Here is a 27273-nt window from a genome sequence, read left to right as displayed (position 1 = left end):
CCCAATCCTAAGCATAGCATAAAAGATCGTGTAGTTCGTTTTGCTAGAGCTTTGCCAGTGTCAAGTATCTCTTCCTTCGACCATGAGATCGTGTAACTCCCGGATACCGTAAGAGTGCCTTGGGTGTATCAAACGTCACAACGTAACTGGGTGACTATAAAGGTGCATTACAGGTATCTCCGAAAGTATCTGTTGGGTTGACACGGATCGAGACTGGGATTTGTCACTCCGTATGACGGAGAGGTATCTCTGGGCCCACTCGGTAATGCATCATCATAATGAGCTCAATGTGACCAAGGTGTTGGACACGGGATCATGCATTACGGTACGAGTAAAGTGACTTGCCGGTAACGAGACTGAACAAGGTATTGGGATACCGACGATCGAGTCTCGGGCAAGTAACGTACCGATTGACAAAGGGAATTGCATACAGGGTTTGATCGAATCCTCGACATCGTGGTTCATCCGATGACAACATCGAGGAGCATGTGGGAGCCATCATGGGTATCCAGATCCCGCTGTTGGTTATTGACTGAGAGCGTCTCGGTCATGTCTGCATGTCTCCCGAACCCGTAGGGTCTACACACTTAAGGTTCGGTGACGCTAGGGTTATTAGGAAGACTAGTATGTGACTACCGAATGTTGTTCGGAGTCCCGGATGGGATCCTGGACGTCACGAGGAGATCCGGAAGGGTCCGGAGGTAAAGATTTATATATGGGAAGTTGTCAAACGGACACCGGGAAGTTTCGGGGTCATACCGGTATTGTACCGGGGCCACCGGAAGGGTTCCGGGGGTCCACCGGGAGGGGCCACCCCTCCCGGGGGGCCACATGGGCTGCGTGGGGCAGGGAGCCAGCCCCTGGTGGGCTGGCCGCACCCCCCTCCCTTGGGCCCATGCGCCTAGGGTTGAGGGGGAACCCTAGAGGGGGCGCCCCCCTTGGCTTGGGGGGCAAGCCACCCTCTCCCCTCTCCCCTAGGCCGCCGCACCCCCCCCTAGATGGGTTCTAGGGGGCCGGCCCCCTTCTCCCTTCCCCCTATAAATAGAGGGGTGAGGGGAGGGCAGCCGCACCACCCTCCAAGGCGCAGCCCTCCCCTCCCCAACACCTCTCCTCCTCCGTTGTGTGCTTGGCGAAGCCCTGTCGGAGTACTGCCTCTCCACCATCACCACGCCGTCGTGCTGCCGGTGGAGCTGTCTTCCTCAACCTCTCCTTCCCCTTGCTGGATCAAGAAGGAGGAGACGTCTCCCGTCCCGTACGTGTGTTGAACGCGGAGGTGCTGTCCGTTCAGCACTTGGTCATCGGTGATTCGAATCACGTCGAGTACGACTACATCATCACCTTGCAAGCTTCCGCACGCGATCTACAAGTGGTATGTAGATGCAAACTCTCTCCCTTGACTCGTTGCTTAGATGAACTCATAGATGGATCTTGGTGAAACCGTAGGAAAAATTTTAATTTTCTGCAACGTTCCCCAACAGTGGCATCATGAGCTAGGTCTATGCGTAGTTCTCTTTGCACGAGTAGAACACAATTTTGTTGTGGGCGTGGATTTTGTCATCTTACTTGCCTCTACTAGTCTTTTCTTGCTCAACGGTATTGTGGGATGAAGCGGCCCGGACCAACCTTACACGTACGCTTACGTGAGACCGGTTCCACCGACTGACATGCACTAGTTGCATAAGGTGGCTGGCGGGTGTCTGTCTCTCCCACTTTAGTTGGAGCGGAATCGATGAACAGGGCCCTTATGAAGGGTAAATAGAAGTTGACAAAATCACGTTGTGGTGATTCGTAGGTAAGAAAACGTTCTTGCTAGAACCCAATTGCAGCCACGTAAAAGATGCAACAACAATTAGAGGACGTCTAACTTGTTTTTGCAGCGATTGATCATGTGATGTGATATGGCCAGAAGTTGTGATGAATGATGAATTGTGATGTATGAGATCATGTTCTTTGTAATAGGATTCACGACTTGCATGTCGATGAGTATGACAACCGGCAGGAGCCATAGGAGTTGTCTTTATTTTTTGTATGACCTGCGTGTCATTGAATAACGCCATGTAAACTACTTTACTTTATTGCTAAACGTTAGTCATAGAAGTAGAAGTAGTCGTTGGCGTGACAACTTCATGAAGACACGATGATGGAGATCATGATGATGGAGATCATGGTGTCAAGCCGGTGACAAGATGATCATGGAGCCCCGAAGATGAAGATCAATGGAGCTATATGATATTGGCCATATCATGTCACAACTATATAATTGCATGTGATGTTTATTATGTTTATGCATCTTGTTTACTTAGGACGACGGTAGTAAATAAGATGATCCCTTATAAAATTTCAAGAAGTGTTCTCCCCTAACTGTGCACCGTTGCTACAGTTCGTCGCTTCTAAGCACCACGTGATGATCGGGTGTGATGGATTCTTACGTTCACATACAACGGGTGTAAGACAGTTTTACACAGCGAAAACACTTAGGGTTAACTTGACGAGCCTAGCATGTGCAGACATGGCCTCGGAACACGGAGACCGAAAGGTCGAACACGAATCGTATGGAAGATACGATCAACATGAGAATGTTCACCGACGATGACTAGTCCGTCTCACGTGATGATCGGACACGGGCTAGTCGACTCGGATCGTGTAACACTTAGATGACTAGAGGGATGTCTAATCTAAGTGGGAGTTCATAATTTGATTAGAACTTTATTATCATGAACTTAGTCTAAAACCTTTGCAAATATGTCTTGTAGATCAATGGCCAACGCTAATGTCAACATGAACTTCAACGCGTTCCTAGAGAAAACCAAGCTGAAAGATGATGGCAGCAACTATACGGACTGGGTCCGGAACCTGAGGATCATCCTCATAGCTGCCAGGAAACAATATGTCCTAGAAGGACCGCTAGGTGACGCTCCCGTCCCAGAGAACCAAGACATTATGAATGCTTGGCAGTCTCGTGCTGATGATTACTCCCTCGTTCAGTGCGGCATGCTTTACAGCTTAGAACCGGGGCTCCAAAAGCGTTTTGAGCACCACGGAGCATATGAGATGTTCGAAGAGCTGAAACTAGTTTTTCAAGCTCATGCCCGGGTCGAGAGATATGATGTCTCCGACAAGTTCTACAGTTGTAAGATGGAGGAAAACAGTTCTGTCAGTGAGCACATCCTGAAGATGTCTGGGTTGCACAACCGTATGACCCAGCTGAACATTAACCTCCCAGATGAGGCGGTCATTGACAGAATCCTCCAGTCGCTCCCACCAAGCTACAAGAGCTTTGTGATGAACTACAACATGCAGGGGATGGAAAAGACCATTCCTGAAGTGTTCTCGATGCTGAAGTCAGCAGAGGCTGAAATCAAGAAAGAACATCAAGTGTTGATGGTCAATAAGACCACTAAGTTCAAGAAGGGCAAGGGTAAGAAGAACTTCAAGAAGGACGGCAAAGATGTTGCCGCGCCTGGTAAGCCAGTTACCGGGAAGAAGTCAAAGAATGGACCCAAGCCTGAGACTGAGTGCTTTTATTGCAAGGGGAAGGGTCACTGGAAGCGGAACTGCCCCAAATACTTAGCGGATAAGAAGGCCGGCAACACCAAAGGTATATTTGATATACATGTGATTGATGTGTACCTTACCAGTACTCGTAGTAACTCCTGGGTATTTGATACCGGTGCCGTTGCTCATATTTGTAACTCACAGCAGGAGCTGCGGAATAAACGGAGACTGGCGAAGGACGAGGTGACGATGCGCGTCGGGAATGGTTCCAGAGTCGATGTGATCGCCGTCGGCACGCTGCCTCTACATTTACCTACGGGATTAGTTTTGAACCTTAATAATTGTTATTTAGTGCCAAGTTTGAGCATGAACATTGTATCTGGATCTCGTTTAATACGAGATGGCTACTCATTTAAGTCTGAGAATAATGGTTGTTCGATTTATATGAGAGATATGTTTTATGGTCATGCTCCGATGGTCAATGGTTTATTCTTAATGAATCTCGAGCGTAATATTACACATGTTCATAGTGTAGATGCCAAAAGATTTAAAGTTGATAACGATAGTCCCACATACTTGTGGCACTGCCGCCTTGGTCACATTGGTGTCAAGCGCATGAAGAAGCTCCATGCCGATGGACTTTTAGAGTCTCTTGATTATGAATCGTTTGACACGTGCGAACCATGCCTCTTGGGCAAAATGACCAAGACTCCGTTCTCCGGAACAATGGAGCGAGCAACCAACTTGTTGGAAATCATACATACCGATGTGTGCGGTCCAATGAGCGTTGAGGCTCGCGGAGGATATCGTTATGTTCTCACTCTCACAGATGACTTGAGTAGATATGGGTATGTCTACTTAATGAAACACAAGTCTGAGACCTTTGAAAAGTTCAAGGAATTTCAGAATGAGGTAGAGAATCAACGTGACCGAAAGATAAAATTCTTACGATCAGATCGTGGAGGAGAATACTTAAGTCACGAATTTGGTACACACTTAAGGAAATGTGGAATCGTTTCACAGCTCACGCCGCCTGGAACACCTCAGCGAAACGGTGTGTCCGAACGTCGTAATCGCACCCTATTGGATATGGTGCGGTCTATGATGTCTCTTACCGATTTACCGCTATCATTTTGGGGATACGCTCTAGAGACAGCTACATTCACTTTAAATAGGGCACCGTCTAAATCCGTTGAGACGACACCGTATGAATTATGGTTTGGAAAGAAACCTAAGCTGTCGTTTCTAAAAGTTTGGGGATGCGATGCTTATGTCAAGAAACTTCAACCTGAAAAGCTCGAACCCAAGTCGGAAAAATGCGTATTCATAGGATACCCTAAGGAAACTGTCGGGTATACCTTCTACTTAAGATCCGAAGGCAAGATCTTTGTTGCCAAGAACGGATGCTTTCTGGAAAAAGAGTTTCTCTCGAAAGAAGTAAGTGGGAGGAAAGTAGAACTCGATGAAGTACTACCTCTTGAGCGGGAAAGTGGCGCAGCGCAGGAAACCGTTCCTGTGATGCCCACACCAACTGAAGAGGAAAACAATGATGATGATCAAGGTACTTCGGATCAAGTTACTGCTGAACTTCGTAGGTCCACAAGGACACGTTCCGCACCAGAGTGGTACGGCAACCCTGTCCTGGAAATCATGTTGTTAGACAACAATGAACCTTCGAACTATGAAGAAGCGATGGCGGGCCCGGATTCCAACAAATGGCTTGAAGCCATGAAATCCGAGATAGAATCCATGTATGAAAACAAAGTATGGACTTTGACAGACTTGCCCGATGATCGGCGAGCGATAGAAAACAAATGGATCTTTAAGAAGAAGACGGACGCGGATGGTAATGTTACCATCTATAAGGCTCGACTTGTCGCTAAGGGTTATCGACAAGTTCAAGGGATTGACTACGACGAGACTTTCTCTCCCGTAGCGAAGCTGAAGTCCGTCCGAATCATGTTAGCAATTGCCGCATACTATGATTATGAGATATGGCAGATGGACGTCAAAACGGCATTCCTTAACGGGCATCTTAAGGAAGAACTGTATATGATGCAGCCGGAAGGTTTTGTCGATCCTCGGAACGCTAACAAAGTATGCAAGCTCCAGCGATCCATTTATGGACTGGTGCAAGCATCTCGGAGTTGGAACATTCGCTTTGATGAGATGATCAAAGCGTTTGGGTTTATGCAGACTTATGGAGAAGCCTGCGTTTACAAGAAAGTGAGTGGGAGCTCTGTAGCATTTCTCATATTATATGTAGATGACATACTCTTGATGGGAAATAATATAGAATTTCTGGACAGCATTAAGGCCTACTTGAATAAGTGTTTTTCAATGAAGGACCTTGGAGAAGCTGCTTATATATTAGGCATCAAGATCTATAGAGATAGATCGAGACGCCTCATAGGTCTTTCACAAAGCACATACCTTGATAAGATTTTGAAGAGGTTCAAAATGGATCAGTCCAAGAAGGGGTTCTTGCCTATGTTACAAGGTGTGAGATTGAGCTCGGCTCAGTCACCGACCACGGCAAAAGATAAAGAAGAGATGAGTGTCATCCCCTATGCTTCAGCCATAGGATCTATTATGTATGCCATGCTGTGTACCAGACCCGATGTAAACCTTGCCGTAAGTTTGGTAGCAAGATACCAAAGTAATCCCGGCAAGGAACACTGGACAGCGGTCAAGAATATCCTGAAGTACCTGAAAAGGACGAAGGACATGTTTCTCGTTTATGGAGGAGACGAAGAGCTCGTCGTAAAGGGTTACGTCGACGCTAGCTTCGACTCAGATCTGGATGACTCTAAGTCACAAACCGGATACGTGTATATGTTGAATGGTGGAGCAGTAAGCTGGTGCAGCTGCAAGCAGAGCGTCGTGGCGGGATCTACGTGTGAAGCGGAGTACATGGCAGCCTCGGAGGCAGCGCATGAAGCGATTTGGGTGAAGGAGTTCATCACCGACCTAGGAGTCATACCCAATGCGTCGGGGCCGATCAAACTCTTCTGTGACAACACTGGAGCTATTGCCCTCGCCAAGGAGCCCAGGTTTCACAAGAAGACCAGGCACATCAAGCGTCGTTTCAACTCCATCCGTGAAAATGTTCAAGATGGAGACATAGAGATTTGCAAAGTGCACACGGATCTGAATGTCGCAGATCCGCTGACTAAACCTCTCTCGCGTGCAAAACATGATCAACACCAGAACTCTATGGGTGTTCGATTCATCACAATGTAACTAGATTGGTGACTCTAGTGCAAGTGGGAGACTGTTGGAAATATGCCCTAGAGGCAATAATAAAAGTATTATTATATTTCAATGTTCATGATAAATGTCTTTTATTCATGCTATAACTGTATTATCCGGAAATCGTAATACACGTGTGAATACTTAGACCACAATATGTCCCTGGTGAGCCTCTAGTTGACCAGCTCGTTGTGATCAACAGATAGTCATGGTTTCCTGACTATGGACATTGGATGTCGTTGATAACGGGATCACATCATTAGGAGAATGATGTGATGGACAAGACCCAATCCTAAGCATAGCATAAAAGATCGTGTAGTTCGTTTTGCTAGAGCTTTGCCAGTGTCAAGTATCTCTTCCTTCGACCATGAGATCGTGTAACTCCCGGATACCGTAAGAGTGCCTTGGGTGTATCAAACGTCACAACGTAACTGGGTGACTATAAAGGTGCATTACAGGTATCTCCGAAAGTATCTGTTGGGTTGACACGGATCGAGACTGGGATTTGTCACTCCGTATGACGGAGAGGTATCTCTGGGCCCACTCGGTAATGCATCATCATAATGAGCTCAATGTGACCAAGGTGTTGGACACGGGATCATGCATTACGGTACGAGTAAAGTGACTTGCCGGTAACGAGACTGAACAAGGTATTGGGATACCGACGATCGAGTCTCGGGCAAGTAACGTACCGATTGACAAAGGGAATTGCATACAGGGTTTGATCGAATCCTCGACATCGTGGTTCATCCGATGACAACATCGAGGAGCATGTGGGAGCCATCATGGGTATCCAGATCCCGCTGTTGGTTATTGACTGAGAGCGTCTCGGTCATGTCTGCATGTCTCCCGAACCCGTAGGGTCTACACACTTAAGGTTCGGTGACGCTAGGGTTATTAGGAAGACTAGTATGTGACTACCGAATGTTGTTCGGAGTCCCGGATGGGATCCTGGACGTCACGAGGAGATCCGGAAGGGTCCGGAGGTAAAGATTTATATATGGGAAGTTGTCAAACGGACACCGGGAAGTTTCGGGGTCATACCGGTATTGTACCGGGGCCACCGGAAGGGTTCCGGGGGTCCACCGGGAGGGGCCACCCCTCCCGGGGGGCCACATGGGCTGCGTGGGGCAGGGAGCCAGCCCCTGGTGGGCTGGCCGCACCCCCCTCCCTTGGGCCCATGCGCCTAGGGTTGAGGGGGAACCCTAGAGGGGGCGCCCCCCTTGGCTTGGGGGGCAAGCCACCCTCTCCCCTCTCCCCTAGGCCGCCGCACCCCCCCTAGATGGGTTCTAGGGGGCCGGCCCCCTTCTCCCTTCCCCCTATAAATAGAGGGGTGAGGGGAGGGCAGCCGCACCACCCTCCAAGGCGCAGCCCTCCCCTCCCCAACACCTCTCCTCCTCCGTTGTGTGCTTGCGAAGCCCTGTCGGAGTACTGCCTCTCCACCATCACCACGCCGTCGTGCTGCCGGTGGAGCTGTCTTCCTCAACCTCTCCTTCCCCTTGCTGGATCAAGAAGGAGGAGACGTCTCCCGTCCAGTACGTGTGTTGAACGCGGAGGTGCTGTCCGTTCAGCACTTGGTCATCGGTGATTCGAATCACGTCGAGTACGACTACATCATCACCTTGCAAGCTTCCGCACGCGATCTACAAGTGGTATGTAGATGCAAACTCTCTCCCTTGACTCGTTGCTTAGATGAACTCATAGATGGATCTTGGTGAAACCGTAGGAATTTTTTTAATTTTCTACAACGTTCCCCAACAGCCGGCCCCCCTTGCCCCTTCCCCTATAAATAGAGGGGTGAGGGGAGGGATGATTACCCAAGCCAAGGCGCAGCTCCTCCCCTCCCCAACACCTCTCCTCCTCCGTACGTGCTTGGCGAAGCCCTGTCGGAGTACTGCTGCACCAACAACACCACGCCATCGTGCTGCCGTTGGAGCTGTCTTCCTCAACCTCTCCTTCCTCCTTGCTGGATCAACACGGAGGAGACGTCGCTCGTACCGTACGTGTGTTGAACGCGGAGGTGCTGTCCGTTCAGCACTTGGTCATCGGTGATCTGAATCACGGTGAGTACGACTCCATCATCACCATCCCCTTGAACGCTTCCGCACTCGATCTACAAGTGGTATGTAGATGCAAACTCACTCCTTGACTCGTTGCTTAGATGAACTCATAGATGGATCTTGGTGAAACCGTAGGAAATTTTTTAATTTTCTGCAATCTTCCCCAACAAAAGATGGCACTACTTAGACCTATCCTCGCTTTTATGCCTAGCTAGGGGCGTTAAACGATAGCGCTAGTTGGGAGGCAACCCAATTTTATTTGTGTTTTTTGTTTTTGTTTCTGTTTAGTAATAAATTTTGCATTTACCTTCTGTTTAGATGTGTTTTTATGTTTTAATTAGTGTTTGTGCCAAGTAGAACCTATAGGATAACCTATGATGATAGTTAATTTGATTCTGCTGAAAAACAGAAACTTTGCGCGCACGAAATTAGTTTTGTTAAATCACAGAAATGTGATTTTGCGTTGATTCTTTTTGATGTAGATCAATAGACAAATTGTCCAGGACTTCCAATTTTGGTAGGATATTTAGAGTTCCGGAAGTTTGCGTTAGTTACAGATTGCTACAGACTGTTCTGCTTTTGACAGATTCTGTTTTTCGTGTGTTATTTGCTTATTTTGATGCATCTATGGCTAGTATTAAGTGGTATGAGCCATAGAGAACTTCGAATACAGTAGGTTTAACACCAATATAAATAAAGAATGAGTTCATTACAGTACCTTATGTGGTGGTTTTGTTTTCTTTCACTAATGGAGCTTATGAGATTTCCTGTTGAGTTTTGTGTTGTGAAGTTTTCAAGTTTTGGATAAGGATTTGATGGACTATGAAATAAGGAGTGACAAGAGACTAAGCTTGGGGATGCCCATGTCACTCCAAGATATTCAAGAATAGCCAAAAGCCTAAGATTGGGGATGCCCCCGGAAGGCATCCCCTCTTCCGTCTTCGTTCATTCGTAACTTTACTTGGAGCTATATTTTTATTCGCCACATGATATGTGTTTTGCTTGGAGCGTCGTGTATGATATTAGTTTTTGCTTTTTAGTTTACCACAATCATCCTTGCTGTACACACCTTTTGGGAGAAGCCCACTTGATTAGAATTTATTAGAATACTCTATGTGCTTCACTTATATCTTTTGAGCTTAATAGTGCTCTAGTGCTTCACTTATATCTCTTAGAGCATGGCGGTGGCTTAATCTTGAAGAAATTGTTGATCTCTCATGTTTCACTTATATTATCTTGAGAGTCTCTTAGAATAGCATGGTATTTGCTATGGTTATAAAATTGGTCCTAGAATGGTAGGCATCCAAGTTGGGTATAATAAAAACTATCATAGAAAGTGAATTGGATGCTATGATCAATTTGATACTTGATAATTGTTTTGAGATATGGAGGTCGTGATATTAAAGTCATGCTAGTTGGGTGATTATGAATTTAAAGAATGCTTGTGTTGAAATTTGTGATTCCCGTAGCATGCACGTATGGTGAACCGCTTTTGTGATGAAGTTGGAGCACAATTTTATTGATTGATTGTTTTCCTTATGAGTGGCGGTTGGGGATGAGCGATGGTCTTTTCCTACCAATCTATCCCCCTAGGAGCATGCACGTAATACTTTGTTTTTGATGACTTGTAGATTTTTGCAATAAATATAGGAGTTCTTTTGACTAATGTTGAGTCCATGGATTATACGCACTCTCACCTTCCACCATTGATAGCCTCTCTTGTACCGCGCAACTTTCGCCGGTACCATACACCCATCATATACGTTCCTCAAAACAGCCATCATACCTACCTATTACGGCGTTTCCATAGCCATTCCGAGATATATTGCCATGCAACTTTCCACCGTTCCATTTATATGACACGCATCATCATTGTCATATTGCTCCTTGCATGATCATGTAGTTGGCATTGTATTTATGGCAAGGCCACCCTCATAATTTTCATATATATCACTCTTGATTCATTGCATATCCCGGTACACCGCCGGAGGCATTCATATAGAGTCATATTTTGTTCTAAGTATTGAGTTGTAATCTTGAGTTGTAAGTAAATAAAAGTGTGATGATCTTCATTATTATAGCATTGTCCCAGTGAGGAAAGGATGATGGAGATTATGATTCCCCCACAAGTCAGGATGAGACTTCAGACTAAAAAAAAGAAAAAAAAAGAGAAAGGCCAAAAAGAATAAAAAAGGCCCAAAAGAAAAAAAAAGAAAAAAGAAAAAAAGAAAAAAAAGAAAAAAAATGAGAGAAAAAGAGAGAAGGGACAATGCTACTATCCTTTTTACCACATTTGTGTTTCAAAGTAGCACCATGATCTTCATGATAGAGAGTCTCCTATGTTGTCACTTTTATATACTAGTGGGAATTTTTCATTATAGAACTTGGCTTGTATATTCTGATGATGGGCTTCCTCAAAATGCCCTAGGTCTTCGTGAGCAAGCGAGTTGGATGCACACCCACTTAGTTTCTTTTGTTGAGCTTTCATACATTTATAGCTCTAGTGCATTCGTTGCATGGCAATCCCTACTCATTCACATTGATATCTATTAATGGGCATTGATACGCCTAGTTGATGTGAGACTATCTTCTCTTTTTTTGTCTTCTCCACAACCACCATTCTATTCTACATATAGTGCTATGTCCATGGCTCACGCTCATGTATTGCGTGAAAGTTGAAAAAGTTTGAGATTACTAAAGTATGAAACAATTGTTTGGCTTGTCATCGGGGTTGTGCATGATTAAATACTTTGTGTGATGAAGATAGAGCGACAGCCAGACTATATGATTTTGTAGGGATAACTTTCTTTAGCCATGTTATTTTGAGAAGACATGATTGCTTGATTAAGTATGCTTGAAGTATTACTATTTCTTATGTCATGAACTTTTATTATGAATCATTTGGATCTGAACATTCATGCCACAATAAAGAAAATTACATTGAGAATTATGCTAGGTAGCATTTCACATCAAAAATTCTGTTTTTATCATTTACCTACTCGAGGACGAGCAGGAATTAAGCTTGGGGATTCTTGATACGTCTCCAACGTATCTATAATTTTTAATTGTTACATGCTATTATATTACCCGTTTTGGATGTTTATGGGCTTTACTTTACATTTTTATATCATTTTTGGGACTAACCTAGTAACCGGAGGCCCAGCCCGAGTTGCTGTTTTTTGTGCCTATTTCGGTGTTTTGAAGGAAAGCAATATCAAACGGAATGAAACCTTCGAGAGTGATCTTTTTGGAACAAACGTGATCCACGGGACTTGGAGTGGACGTCAAGCAACAGAGGAGGCGGCCACGAGGGTGCCCGGCACGCCCCTGGAGGTGGGCGTGCTCCCCCACCCTCATGGGCCCCTCGAGCGTCCACTGACCAACTTCTTCCTCCTATATATCCCCACGTACCCTGAAACCATCGAGGAGCACCACGAAAAACTATTTCCACCGCCGCAATCTTCTGTATCCGCGAGATCCCATCTTGGAGCCTTCGTCGGTGCTCCGTCGGAGGGGAATCGACCACGGAGGGCCTCTACATCATCTCCAAGGCCCTTCTGATGAGTTGGAGTAGTTTATCACAGACCTTCGGGTCCATAGTTATTAGCTAGATGGCTTATTCTCTCTCTTTAAATCTCAATACAAAGTTCTCCTCGATCTTCTTGGAGATCTATTCGATGTAACTCTTTTTACGGTGTGTTTGTCGAGATCCGATGAATTGTGGGTTTATGATCAAGTTTATCTAAGAGAAATATTTGAATCTTCTCTGAATTCTTTTATGTGTTATTAAGTTATCTTTGTCAGTATCTTCGAATTATCAGTTTGGTTTGGCCTACTAGATTGATCTTTGTTGCAATGGGAGAAGTGCTTAGCTTTGGGTTCAATCTTGCGGTGTCCTTTCCCAGTGACAGCAGGGGCAGCAAGGCATGTATTGTATTGTTGCCATCGAGGATAAAAAAGATGGGGTTTATATCATATTGCACGAGTTTATCCCTCTACATCATGTCATCTTTCTTAATGCGTTACTTTGTTCTTTATGAACTTAATACTCTAGATGCAGGCAGGTGTCGGTCGATGTGTGGAGTAATAATAGTAGATGCAGACAGGAGTCAGTCTACTTGTCACGGACGTGATGCCTATGTACATGATCATGCCTAGATAATCTCATAATTATTCGCTTTTCTATCAATTGCTCGACAGTAATTTGTTCACCCACCGTAATACTTATGCTATCTTGAGAGAAGCCACTAGTGAAATCTGTGGCCCCCGGGTCTATCTTTTATCATATAAGTTTACCATATACTTTTATTTGCATCTTTACTTTTCCAATCTATATCATAAAAATACCAAACATATTTATCTTATCATATTAGCCTCCTACTGGATTGATACCTTGGTTCTTAAAAACTGAGGAAAATACTTACGCTAGTTTGCTGCATCACCCTTTCCTCTTCAAGGAAAACCAACGCAAGCTGAAGACGTAGCAATTAGCTTTATTGACACCCGTCCAGAAGGCGTGTTAAGCTGATAAGAAGAGGCAGATAAGCGGCGCAACAGGCTTGCCGGGATTCGCCCTCGACACAACATCTAGCAGTGCATTCAATGCACTTTGTCCTAATTGCCAGAGTTAGGTGTGACAACACTGTTAGCTATCTAATCACACCCAAATGACTGTTTTGCCACTGTGGTCACCCCTTAACCTATAAAAGGAGGCCCGAGGCAACCTAGCAAAGGGTTCGAACACTTCGACCCCCTGCACTTGTAAGCTCACGTCGCTCTTCCCAAGGCACCCTTTCGGGCTAGAGCACGTCGAGCCTTCATCCACCTCCAGATCAATCCACCAAAGCAGGAGTAGGGTTTTGCGCTGCAAAGCGGCCTGAACCTGGGTAAAAAACGAGTTGTCCATCGTCACGCCGTCCCCTGTTGCTTCTGCTCTTTGTGCAACACGACCGTCCCCATGCCGAACCACAAAGGGGCACCCCTGCCGCATAGGTGATCGACGAGGAGAGTGGAGGAGCGCGAGGAGGCACGCCTCGACGGGCGGGATCCTTCACGAGGAGCATAGGCGGCGGCCAGGCCTCGCGCGTGACCAGGCGGCAGTTGCGGCACAGTCGGAGCGCTGTGCATCTGGCTGAAGGTAGCTGGCTGCGGTGACGCGCGGGGACGACGACTGGAGGTCACGGTGCGGTGGCCAGAGTGGTTGGATCCGGGTCGGTGGTGCGGTTCGGTTAACTAGGACGAGTGTGTGTGTTAGGGGCTGGGTCACTTCCAAAGTGGCCCCACAAGTAAGTAGGGGCAACTTATGTCAATTTTGCAAATACTAACAGGTTTTTTTCTGGTCAACTGGGTAGAACAGACGGTCAACTCACGGAAGTGTAACAGAATGGCATTTGTGATACATTTTCAAAAGTTAAAAGTGACAAAAATGAAATGTTAAAATTTAGAGTGGCATAAGCAAAATAGTCAAAAACTAGAGTGGCAAAAACAAAAGTTTTCTCTAAAACGAACATACTGCGCAATTTTACGGACTCGGGTTGACTGATCGAAGCTCAAACGACTATATATATTTCGATTTTTATACCGACAAAAAGCAGTAATACTAGGCTCAAAGACAGGAAAGGTCACACGCACTCCCCTGATCTCCCCGTTTCTCCCCAAATCCTCAGCAACCCCGCCAGATCGCGGGCGATCTTCTCGCAGGCTGCCTGCGACGAGCGCGTGTGCCAGGCGCCAGCAACCACCGGCCTCCTTGCAGTGGCGCACCTGCAGCCGCTGCATAATAATCCGTAGCGGCGACAGTGAGAAAGCGAGAGAAGAGGGGATGACCAGCCTGTCCATCACGGTGATGACGCTGAACCTGCACGAGGGGAATCAACCGGGCGAGAGCCCTAACAGCTGGGAGAAGCGCCGCGACATCTGCGTCAGCGTCATCACCAGTTACTCCCCCACCATCCTCTGCACCCAGCAAGGTGGGCGGGGCTGCTATAGAATATGGTTCCCTTCTCTTGTGTCATGTAATTGAGTTGGTTCAATCATTCATCGAGGTGTGCATTTGATTTATACCGTTGTTAGATTTAAGTAGTATCCATACGGACTACACGTGGAATTTGATCTCTTACTGTCCGGAGAAGGTTTGTTATTAGTAGCAAATAAAAGTGTCTGGATTCCTTGTTTCAAAAAGAGAAAAAAGAGTGTCTGGATTAGCTTCAACAGCCTATACGAGCTTTAATGAATTGTTTGGTTCAATCTCGAAAAAAAAAGTTCGGTTCCTATAGTTGGATCTTCACTCTGTATTTAGAGTTCCAGAGTCATGATTTTCTTGCTCACATTGGTTTGTTCTCTGACTTCATGACTTACCTTCCCCATTTTGTTTCAACCTCTTCTTCAGTTTGTTCTAGGCTTGAAATAACATGTCTCATATGCAGGGTTGAGGTGCCAGCTGGACTACCTACAGCAATGCCTGCCTGGTAATGCTTGCTCTCATCGTCCTTGCATGCTATTACTTTATAATGGATGACCGTTGTACTTTGAGCGTACGATCGAGGGTAGTCTCAAATATCATTAGGCTTTGCTGCAAACTAGTGGAAATGTTCTTCGGCTCTGTTGAATTCATCAATATTCTTCATTATAAATAATGAATTTTTCAAGCTGCCTGGTATTATCATCTATTTGCTAATATCCTAGTTATCCAAAGCAACATCTTTTTGCCCGAATCATGCAGCCAAATGCGTGTCATTTTGTAATTGGAGAAAGTTTTTGTTAGAGTCCTGGGATTGGAGGGCGTAGCCTTGGCTTGGAGGTGACCGAGGGTTGATGAAGGTCCTCCGGGTAGGCGTCTTACCTGTGTCGAGGGATAACGGTGGAGGAAGAGAAGAGCTTGGGGGCGAACTAGGCCTAGCTTAGATGGTTAGGTTCCTTGTGGTGGAACCAGCCCACCCGGGTTCAAGTCCTAGACTTGACATGGGTGCTTGCATATTTCCTAGAATTATTTAGGCTTTCCGACGCTATTCTCTTAGTGGTATGACGTGTGCCCGTTGACTACGAGGTGCCTGTGGAGACTTCGTCAATCTTAAGATCTGCTGGCTCAGTCTCGTGTTTCTAAAAAAAAGAGCTTGGGGGAAAGGACTTGACATAATTGATTGATCGAGTTTCCCATACAGACCACCTCTCCTTACATTATGGAAAGTCCTACATCTATTTCTCTTCCTAAAGGAATCATATCCTACTACGAATTGACTTCTTTCCATCAGCAAATCAATCATGCATGGAAGTAAATAGGACTGCCCCCACGCAAGGCATCTCCAACGCGGAAGCCCAAACCTCCCCTATATGCCTGGACCAGACATTCCGAACGCTTTTAGGTCTCCAATGCAGCCGACCAAAATTGGGTCGGACCAGTTCGGGCGTCCGAAATCCCCCAGTCTGGCCCCAAATTGGGGGGGGGGGGGCATGTGGAATCCGTGCGTCCTCCATGTCAAACTCCGACACCCTGGTCCCACCCAAAATCTGAGCTGTCTCCCGCAGTCTTTGACCCGCTTTGCCTACCACATTGAAGCTTCACCGCTCTGCCTACCGCATTCATGGACGGGTAGCCGACAAGTTGCCTGAGGAGCCTACCCCGGCTATTGAAGGCTGGATGGCAACCCCCGTACCCTATCTCGAGCCCATTCTTCCCATTCTTCCCAACCCTTCGCCTCCACAAGGAGCACCCTAGTTCATCATCCGCCATCCATCGTCGCCATGGTGCTGACGAAGATAATGTGGTATACGCAACTCATGCCAGAGCACCTCGTGGAGTTCTCGGCAGAGATGTGGGCCGCCAAGGCCTGACCCGCAGCCCGCATTGTGGCTAGCCTTCCTTCGAGCCCGGGCGAGGATGAGGAGGAAAAGCCCTGGAGTGCATTGACGATACCAGAAACTGGCAGTAGTCCTGATAGGGTGCAGTGCGAGACCAGAAGTACCAGAGGGGATCACACACGAAGTGTTCACCCATGTTTGGGCCCTCATCATGGAGCAACTCGATGCAGAGCTTGCAGATGTCGTCGCCGTGACCGCGCCCATGGTGGACCTGGAGATTGTTGCGGAGAACCACGTGGTATGGGGTCAGTGCAGAGCGTCCGTAGGGTTCGAGCGCAATCACGGTGAGGTCATCATCGGTGACAATGAAGACCTCTCCGTGGACCTCGAAGGCAAGGAGCGGCAACACGACGACGATGCCAAAGCGGCACACGTGTCCGCAAAGGTGGACCCGCGCCATCCACCAACGATCGACGAGGTTAGCGGTCCTACGCAGGGGTCATCATTCTCACCTTACACGCGGATGAGTAGATTTAGGTTTATTTGTATGAACTATCAATGTATTTTGCTATGTGAAAATATGCAATGTTTCATGGCTTGGTAGTAAAATATGCAATATTTTAGGGATAGCATTGGATGGCGTTCGTCTGGTTGGATGTCCGGATCTGTCCGTGGACATTTGGGGAAGTCTGTTTGATGAAGACCATTGGGATGCCCTAACATCATTCCTCTCCTCGTTAAGCAGCTCGTCCTCGAGAAGAAAACCAGGGAAGTGGGCTTTAAACTCTGCCAAAGGTTCCTTAGGAAGTCTCTTCCTCTGATGAACCTGCCCTGAATCAGAACATGGCTCATGCCTCGTCTAAGACTATGAAGAGCTACCTTACCCTTTTCTATAAAAGGTAGAGGGGGAGCAGCACTAGGTGGCATCCATGGAATTTCTTCAACCAGCTAACATGGTAGACATCATGAATTCGAGCCCCGTCCATAAGATCCAATTTGTAGGCCACAAATCCAATGCGTTCGAGGACTTAGTACGGTCCATAGAACCTAGGAGCAATCATGCCACGAGTATATCCTGGAACAGATGCCGCTGGCGTCAATGTAGGCGCAACAAGGCCCACTCCCCAACATAAAGCAAGAGCTCACGAAGATTTTCATCATAATAGTGTTTGTAGCATGCCACGAGTATATCCTGGAACAGATGCCGATGGCCGTCAATGTAGGCGCAATAAGGCCCACTCTCCAACATAAAGCAAGAGCTCACGAAGATTTTCATCATAATAGTGTTTGTCGCACTGCTGAGCCCAAAGAAGACGATGACAGACCTCAAAAACAAATTCATTTTTGAAGTGTATATGTGGATTGCCTAGCCCTTTCCATCAATTTGGACTTTTGGTTGCATTGGCTAGTGCATGAAGCTTAACATGGTATCAGAGCCTAAGGTCTTGAGTTCAAGTCCTGGCTTTCGCAATTTATCCAAAAATTCATGCTGCTGCATCCATGTCCACATATAGGCCTCTTGAGCCATACCTCTAAGTCTATTAACATGTTGACTTCCTGCGTTACACGTGAGAGGGGGTGTTGAAGTGTACATGTGGATTGCGTTGCCGTTCCCATCATTTTGGACTTTTGGTTGTGTTGACCAGTGCATGAAGCTTACCATGGTATCAGGGCCTAAGGTCTTGAGTTCAAGTCCTGGCTTTTGCGATTTATTCAAAAATTGTTGCTGCCTAGCTCTATGTCCACGTATAAGCCTCTTGAGCTATACCTCCAAGTCTATTCACGTGTTGACTTCCCGCGTCACACGTGAGAGGTGGTGTTGAAGTGTATATGTGAACTGCCTAGCCCTTTCCATCAATTCAGACTTTTGGTTGCATTGGCTAGTGCATGAAGCTTAACAATTCACACCTGGCAAAATACCACCTGACCTTCCTCTCGGAGGCAAACAATACCATGCATAACCAAGACCACCACATATGCAGCTCAAAAAATGTGTCGAGAAGTTCGTATCTCAAGTCTCCATGAGAACGATGGAGTCCTAGTTTTATCCTCTAGGAATCTCAGTTAGAATTTGTCTTTTACATGAAGACCTCTGCTATTCTAGAAAATTCCCCTCGTTGGTGGTGAAACTTGTTTTTGAATTTGTTTTGCGTGCTAGTTGCACAAAAGAAATATCATTTTGCTTTCTAGTGCGCCTTAAGTGGCCTTTACCGGAATACGAGGAATATCCATATAATTTTCCAGTACCCTTTCCTCTTCAGGATTCAGGTCCTCACACATGTCTTGAATATACAATATTGAGAGCCCATGAGGACCATCATCCTCGACGGGAGTATCAACGGCCGTTTTTTGTAACTGTTAGAGTACATAATGGGCCTAATGGGCCTGTTAGTCTTAGGGTTAATTAGAGATAAGGGTCGCTTGCTTAGGGGTCAAGTAAGCCTTGCTTGGAAGTCAAGTAAACCTCTCTATATAAAGAGAGGAGATGTATCAATCTAATCAAGCAAGAATTAAGAAGGAAATCCCTTCCCGGCGCTGCTAGAAGGAGGGCGCGAGAGGGCCGGCCGGGGGTCTTTTTGCCCACGGCCGGACAAGAGGGAAGGGATTTCCTTCTTAATTCTTGCTTGATTAGATTGATACATCTCCTCTCTTTATATAGAGGTTTACTTGACTTCCAAGCAAGGCTTACTTGACCCCTAAGCAAGCGACCCTTATCTCTAATTAACCCTAAGGCTAACGGGCCCATTAGGCCCATTATGTACTCTAACACTACACCCCACCTGGACATGGAGCTTGTCCTCGAGCTGCAGCCTAACCAACTTATAACCATGATTCGACGCAACACAAACCTAACACCTAAAAACAAGCCCATTATTATCAACATGAATGGACTGGGACGCTTTATTTTGGACCCCTTAACAAAAAGTGGACACCATCCGCACGTCGGACATGCACGTGTACAGCCACCCGGATCCCATGGACACCACCTGAACAAAAGGAGTGCATGTGTATGGCCACCTGGAAGTGCTCGCAAGAGTGACTAGCAGAGGCACCCTCGCGGCGGCCGGTGGCGGATTGCAGTGGTGCTACGCGGTGCGCTCCTGTCAGTGACACCCTGCCTTCTTCCCGCCGGACGGCTGTTGGTCTGCACCGCACAGAGAAGAGCGGAGGCCTTGCGATGGAGAATGACGAGGAGGGGTGTGCCCCCCCAACCGCCGATGTCGCAGATTTTGAGGTCGCTGCCCGCAGGGAAAACAGCATGCCCGAGATCCCCGATGCAGCGGACGAGAGTGAGGTCCTTTGCGCAGCGAAGGGCAACTTGGAGGAGCGGCAGCTGCAGACCACACATCTCCCGCACACGCCGACGCGCTAGGAGGCTGCGCGCAGCAGCCTGCAGCCTCACCGCCGCCGACACGTGGCGGGTAGCGATCCAAGACGGAAGCGGTGACGGCGACGGCGGGGACTTGATCTGCTGGATGTGGACGCCCTGGGATGGCGGCGGCGCTGATGGGAACGAGGTCGTCGCAGTCCCGTCGTAGGGCATCCCATACTGGGCGGCGGAGCTGACCGGCGGTGGCTGCTGCAGCTGCAGTGGTGTCGCGCCGGGCAGCAACAGCGGCTGCTGCGGCGGAGCGCCGGGCGCGGCGGAGGCCGCCAGGAGCGGCGGCTGCCACTGCAGCCAGGGCTGGGCGGTGGTGGCGATGGATGGCAGCTGCAGCAGCCCGGCGAGTGCGGCAAACGCCGCCTGGTGCGGCGGCTGCCACGGCAGCCACGGCGGCGCGGGGGCGGCGATGGGTGGTGCAGCTGGGTGCGGCCCGTAGGACCCGGCCAATAACAGGTGGATCTCCTGGACCGCCTGGGTTAGGTCCCGCAGCACCCCGAGCACCTCCTCCGGGGTGAGGAAGGCGGGGGCGGGCGTGACGGAGGATCCCAGCGCGGGCAGGAGCGGGGCGACGGTCGTGGTGGTCGCCGGAGGCGACGAGGTGACCGGTAGCGGAAGAGACGGGCTTGGCGGCGGTGAAGACATGATCGAACCGAAGCTAGCTGATACCAAATTGTTATGGCGCTGCTAGAAGGAGGGCGCGAGAGGGCCGGCCGGGGGCCTTTTTGCCCACGGCCGGACAAGAGGGAAGGGATTTCCTTCTTAATTCTTGCTTGATTAGATTGATACATCTCCTCTCTTTATATAGAGGTTTACTTGACTTCCAAGCAAAGCTTACTTGACCCCTAAGCAAGCATCCCTTATCTCTAATTAACCCTAAGACTAACGGGCCCATTAGGCCCATTATGTACTCTAACAGTAACATTACCAGCGCCCTATCGATCTGTGAGTTCAACAACTCATTGATTGATGAAGCCACCTCATGCCTTATTACATAAGGAGACCCCTAGTCTCGAAGCTTTCTGAATTCAACTTCTGAGAAGTAAAGAACCGAAAACTTATTGTAAAGCATAACTGAATTAGTCTCAATGTCCCGAAGCTTGGCGGCGCGCATAGCTTGACCCATCTGCAAGTCGTTGGGGTCAGGCTTCTCTCGAATCCTAGTACTGAAGTGACGGTGGATGGATGTGAGGTAGGGGATGCCACCAAACGCAGCAACCTCCGCGTTGGACGGTGAGGAGGTAGTTGCCACCTGCAGTGTACCCCTCGGCGTAGACAGCTGCAGTAGAGGATGGCCAACAGCCAACTCCTGCTACTAACAGGAGTATCGCCGGTCCTCCCAGTCCCAACATAGGTGACGATGACCTGGTAGCGGCAGCTGAGCGCGGCAGCACCGTGGGCTGAAGGTGGTATGTGGTGCAACGTGCACACCCACAATTAGGGGTGACCTCGGACACCATGGGCAAGGCCACGCCCAGCTGAAGACACCGAACAATCCTCGGGAGCTCGTGCCCCGAGGAACCAGCAAGGCCGCGCCCAGCGATGGCGCGATGCGTCTGTGATGGTCTTGACGACCAGGCGTTGGCAGTCATCGACGCCGCTGCAGCGCCTTGCAGCGTTGCCAGCGCACCGGCTGACACAGCTGGCGTGGTCACCGTAGGAACCTGCGGCGACGCTTTACGTGCACCGACGGCCTGCAGCGAACTTGGCACCAACAGATCAGGGAAAGGTGGCGTCGAATGTACAGCAGCACACCCAGGCGCTGCCACTGGCCGCGGAGTTGTAGGCAACTTCGACAACCGCCTGTCCGCCTGCGACGCAGATGCAACCATGATGGCAGTCGGTGGAACAGTGCACGGGCGTCAGGGGTGCAGCAAGCACCTGGCTCCGAGGCGACGACCATGAGGAAGACTCTGACCAAAGCGGCAGCGAGTGCGTCGGGGGGTCAAGTACGAGGGCCGTCCCGGCAGGCACCTTGGCCGGTGCAGGTGGAGCAGAGAAGGAGCTATGACACACCTCGGCATTGTCCTCCAAAGTCATCTGCCACGAACGGTCATGCGAGCGACGACGAGCACTTGTGGAGATCTCTGAGGTCATCGGTGCCACCACCCTGGCCCAAATACCATCAGTCACAGGAGTATATTAGAGACAACTGGACAAGGAACGAGCGTTAGACCAGATTCATTGAACTGAATAGGAACTAATTTGTTTTTCCTAACTAGTACTGTTGTCCCTGTTGCTGGGTTACTTTACTCCTGCCACCACAGCTTGTGGCCAGTTACACTGCTGCATTTGATTGGCTGTTGCGTGCTGATTGCTAAAAATAAAAAGGAAATATATTGGGAAAATTGAGAGTATACTTGTCCTTTTACAGTGTGGTATAGTAAAAATTTCTGCGCACCTTCTTTTGTTTGGAAAAAAAAAATATCCCAGGATTCTAGCATATATATAAATCTGTCTGCTTGACCAACAAGTAGATAGGTACCTCCTAAAACCTTTGCAATTGTAAAATTGATGGATATCAGAATGGAGAACTTATCCGCAGTAGGTCTCTTGATTCTGCTATGGCATCAGGGGAACTTCAAGCTATAGACCCACAGGGGATGTAGCCAGTGTTTTGTTATCAACACAACTTAGCAATGTCATCATTAATTTCATGACACCTCATCTTGCCGTAATCACCCCTAAGCCCTAGGATTCATGGTCTACGAATGATTGCTTTGTATAAGCTAGCCACTGTCAAACTACTTGAGGCATACTTCCAAGCAATTCTTGGATCAAATCTGTATACTCCCCTTTTCATTTGTGTTGTACTACATAACAGGCCCTTGTTATCTGCATATGAGAAGTATAAAGATAGTATCTCTATCTCCTTTCTACAACCGCACGCGAGAATAGTCCAATTATATTCTGATTCAGAAAAATAAATGCTGGTGTTATTTCCTTTATGTTAGAGCCTAGGGCCACATGTGGCCGTTACATGACTATGAGTTTATGAAGTATATATTGCACTTTCTAAAACTTATATGGTTCTCTGTGTATATTTTGTCGATACAATTGGCCTAAAATGAAACAACTGAGAAGCACTGATTATCAAATATATTTATATTCTTTATTTGATTGATCACCATGGGATAGAATGGACAAAATTATTTAAAGGGTGGTCTGTCATTTCTGTTGGGCTTATATACTTTACCTGTGCCTTTAGGGAAAAACATTTTTCTTTGACCAAGATGAACCAAATTTAGCTATTAACTAAAAGGCCTGAGAGCTACCTATTCTTTTTCAAGCACAATGCTGTGCTGTCTGTTTATCTGCAATGTAGGATGTATGAGGCCGAATTACCAAGCTGTTGCACTGATCCAGGTTATGAGCAATTTGGCATTTCAAGAAAAGGTTCACAGGACACCACTGATGAATATTGCACAATATTCTACGAAAAGGAGAAGGTTTTTCTTTCCTTGACATGATACTATTCTGCTAGAAATGAATAATGTCTTTTCGTATATGAGTTGAACTACCATGAATTTGATGAAGGTGGAGCTTACAGAAGGTGGCACCTTCTGGTTATCAGAATCTCCATCAGTGCCAGGAAGCATTTCATGGGGAGCAACTGCACCATGCATTGCTACATGGGCAATATCCTTTTGCATGATACTTTTGTCATTATATTATTCTATCATCTCCTAGTCTCTTGACTGGAATTTATTGGAACATGAAGAAATTTGTGCCTTAACTGACATGATGTACACACGTTTCAACTCAAAAGAGTAGAACCACCTGGGTTCAGTTTCCAGATTGTAAATACAAATCTTGATGAAGATAGCCCTCGTGCTCGTAGACGAAGTGCTTTGCTTACGTGGCAGCATATAGCTTCTTTGCCACCCAACTTGCCTGTGATCTATTGTGGGGGCTTCAACACACAAAAGGAATCTATGACGGGACGTTTTTTGCTCGGCAGATCTAGGTATAACTTGTTGGAGGATGATAATTTTGTTGAGATTAACATGGCTAGTTCACATAGAAATATTATTCGTACAAATGTCGACTCCTTATTCCAGTTTTATTGTTGTCAGGTAAAAACCTACCTTTTATGTTAATATAAAATAATACTCCCTCCGTCCCATAATATAAGAACGTTTTTGACACTACACTCTAGTGTCAAAAACGTTCTTATATTATGGGACGGAGGGAGTATGTGATAACTACCTTTACAATTTCCTTAGAAGAGTCTTTCTAGCATTTTGGTAAGATAAAAGTTCAAAATACCTGATCTCCCGTGTAATAAAACCGCTGATATGGCTTTACATATTGTGCTGATGTGATAGGCATGATGTTCTTTTGGAGTACTTCCTCCATCCGGATATATAAGGCCTAATACGTGTTCCAAGATTTACTTTGACAATCAATAAGATCAATAATATATTAGATGTATGCTATAGAAATTATATCACTGGAAACTCCTTCCAAATACGCATTTGACGGCATATTTTTTGTAAGACACACAGTATATATTATTGGTCTGAGCGATGGTTAAAGTAAATCTCAAATTATGTATTAGGCCGAGTACATCTTATTGGATAGCTGTGCTGTATTGGATCTTGTGTCGATTCTGTTTGTTGTACGTATATGTTGTGCATGATCATCTATGATATATTTTCAGAAATAGCAAAAGTACCATTAACAACATTTTTAAAGGATTTGAACCTTTTTTGTAACCTAGGTAGTTAAAGATATTGTGCATTCAAATTTCAGAAATAAAGTTTGAGTTTAGGTGTCAGAAACTACTATACATTTGGTTATTGATATATGATGAAGTTGCCACGTTTTAAAAAGTTTGATTTCCAAAATTTCAGTATCCGCAAGTATTTAAGAAATCCCGAAAGTGTTTTTTTTTCTTCTAAAAATCATGTTCCCATATGTTCCAACAGAATTAATAAAAATACATAATTCGTACAATCCAGTAGTCACAATAATTAGCTTAGACTTAAAGAAAACAGTCAACTTTAAAGTAGAGAGAATAAAAAATAACCATATTATATATTTCGGAAACCCCATAACACTGATCATCAAAATTGTCAAGAGATGTCCCCAGTGTTCAATCTTTCGATGAACATGTTAGCGAAGAGGCAAAAATTGATGGTAGACCTGAATCTTGCAACTACCAAGTCACAGATATCATATTTTCTCTGTTTTTCCACAAAGAAATAATTGCTTGTGAATGGTGAGTACACTTTGCTCTTAAGTAAGTTCATCAGTATTCTACTCGAAAAGAAGGATACAAAGTAAATATACTGACCATACCAGGGGCAAAGTTTGGCGACGTTAGCTAAAATTCGTTTTAACAAAGTACATATGCAGAACCATCTCTTTTTGCAAGCCCATATCAAATGCATAATCTTAAACGTATGTGTGATATGTCCATGTTTTTTCTATGCAAAGGCAGCTCTTGCAAATGGAGAATAATGGCCTGGTGAATGTGTTCACCCCATAGTCGTTCCACAGTGAGCAAGATAATACTAATCGCAGATCAGGTTAGGGATGAGTGGTATTTGGGTTTGATTGGGCCTTAGTGTAATTTCGAAATGCTTAATTGCCACTGTTGAAAATTGGACCTAACCACTTTATTATGATTGATATTTGTATAGACAGAGCCCCAATCACGAATAAGATTATAGTTCCTTGAGTATGTGTCTTTTATGTTTTAGTCCAGCCCTTCCTATTTTTTAGATGACTCCCTTGCTACGTTGGTTGACATAATTCCATATGATTTTAATTACAGGGAACATGGTGTTGTGGGTGATATGAGAGATGCTTGGCCAAATGCTCGTGTGCGCAAAAATGTTTCACTGATACACACATATCATGGATTTAAAGGTACCCCTTTTACTTCGCTCAGATGCCTCCTTTTCCAGTCCCATATTTAGGAAGAAAATATAGTTGTTGTCATACTGTCTTGGTTTACTTGCTAAACAAAGGGAAAAAAGATCCCCTTCAGTATGAAAGGCAATCTTGCTACAATATAAGTAAATATAACCAAACTTACTCATTTTCTTAAGTTTTTCTAAGCCAAACAGCTCAACTGATTATTTCAAGAGAAAATTGGCATTTCCTTATCTTATAATTAAGAAATTGAAAAGATAAAAGGGAGGGGCTGTAATGGATGTGCTGTTTGAAGTTTATATATTTGTATCATTATATTGTAGATAGAACATTTAGTTATATTTCCAAAAGCAACATCTCTCACTACTATGCATGCATTTTATCTGTGCAATGATGGGTTTTCTGCATCACCTATTTTTCAGTGGGTGAATATTCCGAGATCAATTTATTATAAACAGTAACCTGGTTGATTTCTGTTGCAGTTTACACCTGCCAATATTTTCACTTCTCAAGTAGCCGTATTATTTCTAGATATCTTACACGGAAGATTGCTGTGATGCAGGGGAAAAACAAGGTGCGGTAGAATTCCTAAAATTAGTATTCAGAGCTCTTTGTCTCTGCTGGGACAGACAAACCCAGGACTTGCATATTGACTGGATACTGTTTAGAGGGCGCCCACTGGTTCCTGCATTATGCGAAGTCATAAATGACAATATAGATGGTGTTTATCCATCATCACATTTTCCCATCTTTGCTGAGTTTTTACTTCCACGCTCAGTTCGCCTAGCCGAGATGCCTTCATAGTCATTGTTTGTATTATTATTGCCATTTTCTTCTTCTCACTAGTTCCCCGGCCTTGTTTCCATTTTTGTCCAAATTGTCCCTTCTACATACCCTGCGGGTTGTTCTGGAAAGCATCTTTCCGTACCCTGGCAACGACAGCTGCTGCAGTCTGTGAAATTATACTGTTGTGGTTAATACTATTTTTTCCCTTTGCACTGGTCTGCATTTGTTATGTTGTACGACGCCTTAGCAACCAGGACTGCTGCTATTGTTCTTGCCTTGGTCTTCTTTAATTTTATATAAGTTCTTTTTTAATCTCTTGTCAATGCCGCGGGTGCATCTTTTTGTGGATGTATTGAACTGATGGAAATTGGCTGCAGAACACCGTTCAAAGTTGGTTTTTGCGAAGCTTGATGGATCCTCCACCTTCCCTCCCTCCCCTCCCTTCCCTCGTACCACCCACACCCGCTGCCATTCCTCCTCCGATGGCACCCAGCCATTCCACAAACACCTTCATCTGACCTCCCTCCCCTCCGTGATCACTCTCCCGTCCAGGGTGCCATCTGCTCCGCGCAGCTTGCGGCAGGTGATGATAATGGGCTACGATTTTCAAACTCATGG

The 27273-nt window shown here is 46.2% G+C and overlaps 1 protein-coding gene across 1 annotated transcript; it reads left to right on the top strand.

The window, feature by feature from the left end:
* The first annotated feature begins 14392 nt into the window (after window positions 1–14392).
* On the top strand, window positions 14393–26867 carry LOC123118207 (uncharacterized). Its single transcript, XM_044538590.1, has 7 exons — window positions 14393–14776; window positions 15233–15274; window positions 23353–23435; window positions 23524–23625; window positions 23739–23953; window positions 25769–25863; window positions 26432–26867. The coding sequence occupies exons 1-7, from the start codon at window positions 14629–14631 to the stop codon at window positions 26671–26673; spliced, it is 927 nt and encodes a 308-aa protein (XP_044394525.1). The 5' UTR covers window positions 14393–14628; the 3' UTR covers window positions 26674–26867.
* Window positions 26868–27273: the final 406 nt, after the last annotated feature.

Source organism: Triticum aestivum, chromosome 1B (genome assembly GCF_018294505.1).
Source record: "Triticum aestivum cultivar Chinese Spring chromosome 1B, IWGSC CS RefSeq v2.1, whole genome shotgun sequence".
NCBI classification, from domain to species: Eukaryota; Viridiplantae; Streptophyta; class Magnoliopsida; order Poales; family Poaceae; genus Triticum; species Triticum aestivum.
This window is presented reverse-complemented; position numbering and strand designations above follow the sequence as displayed.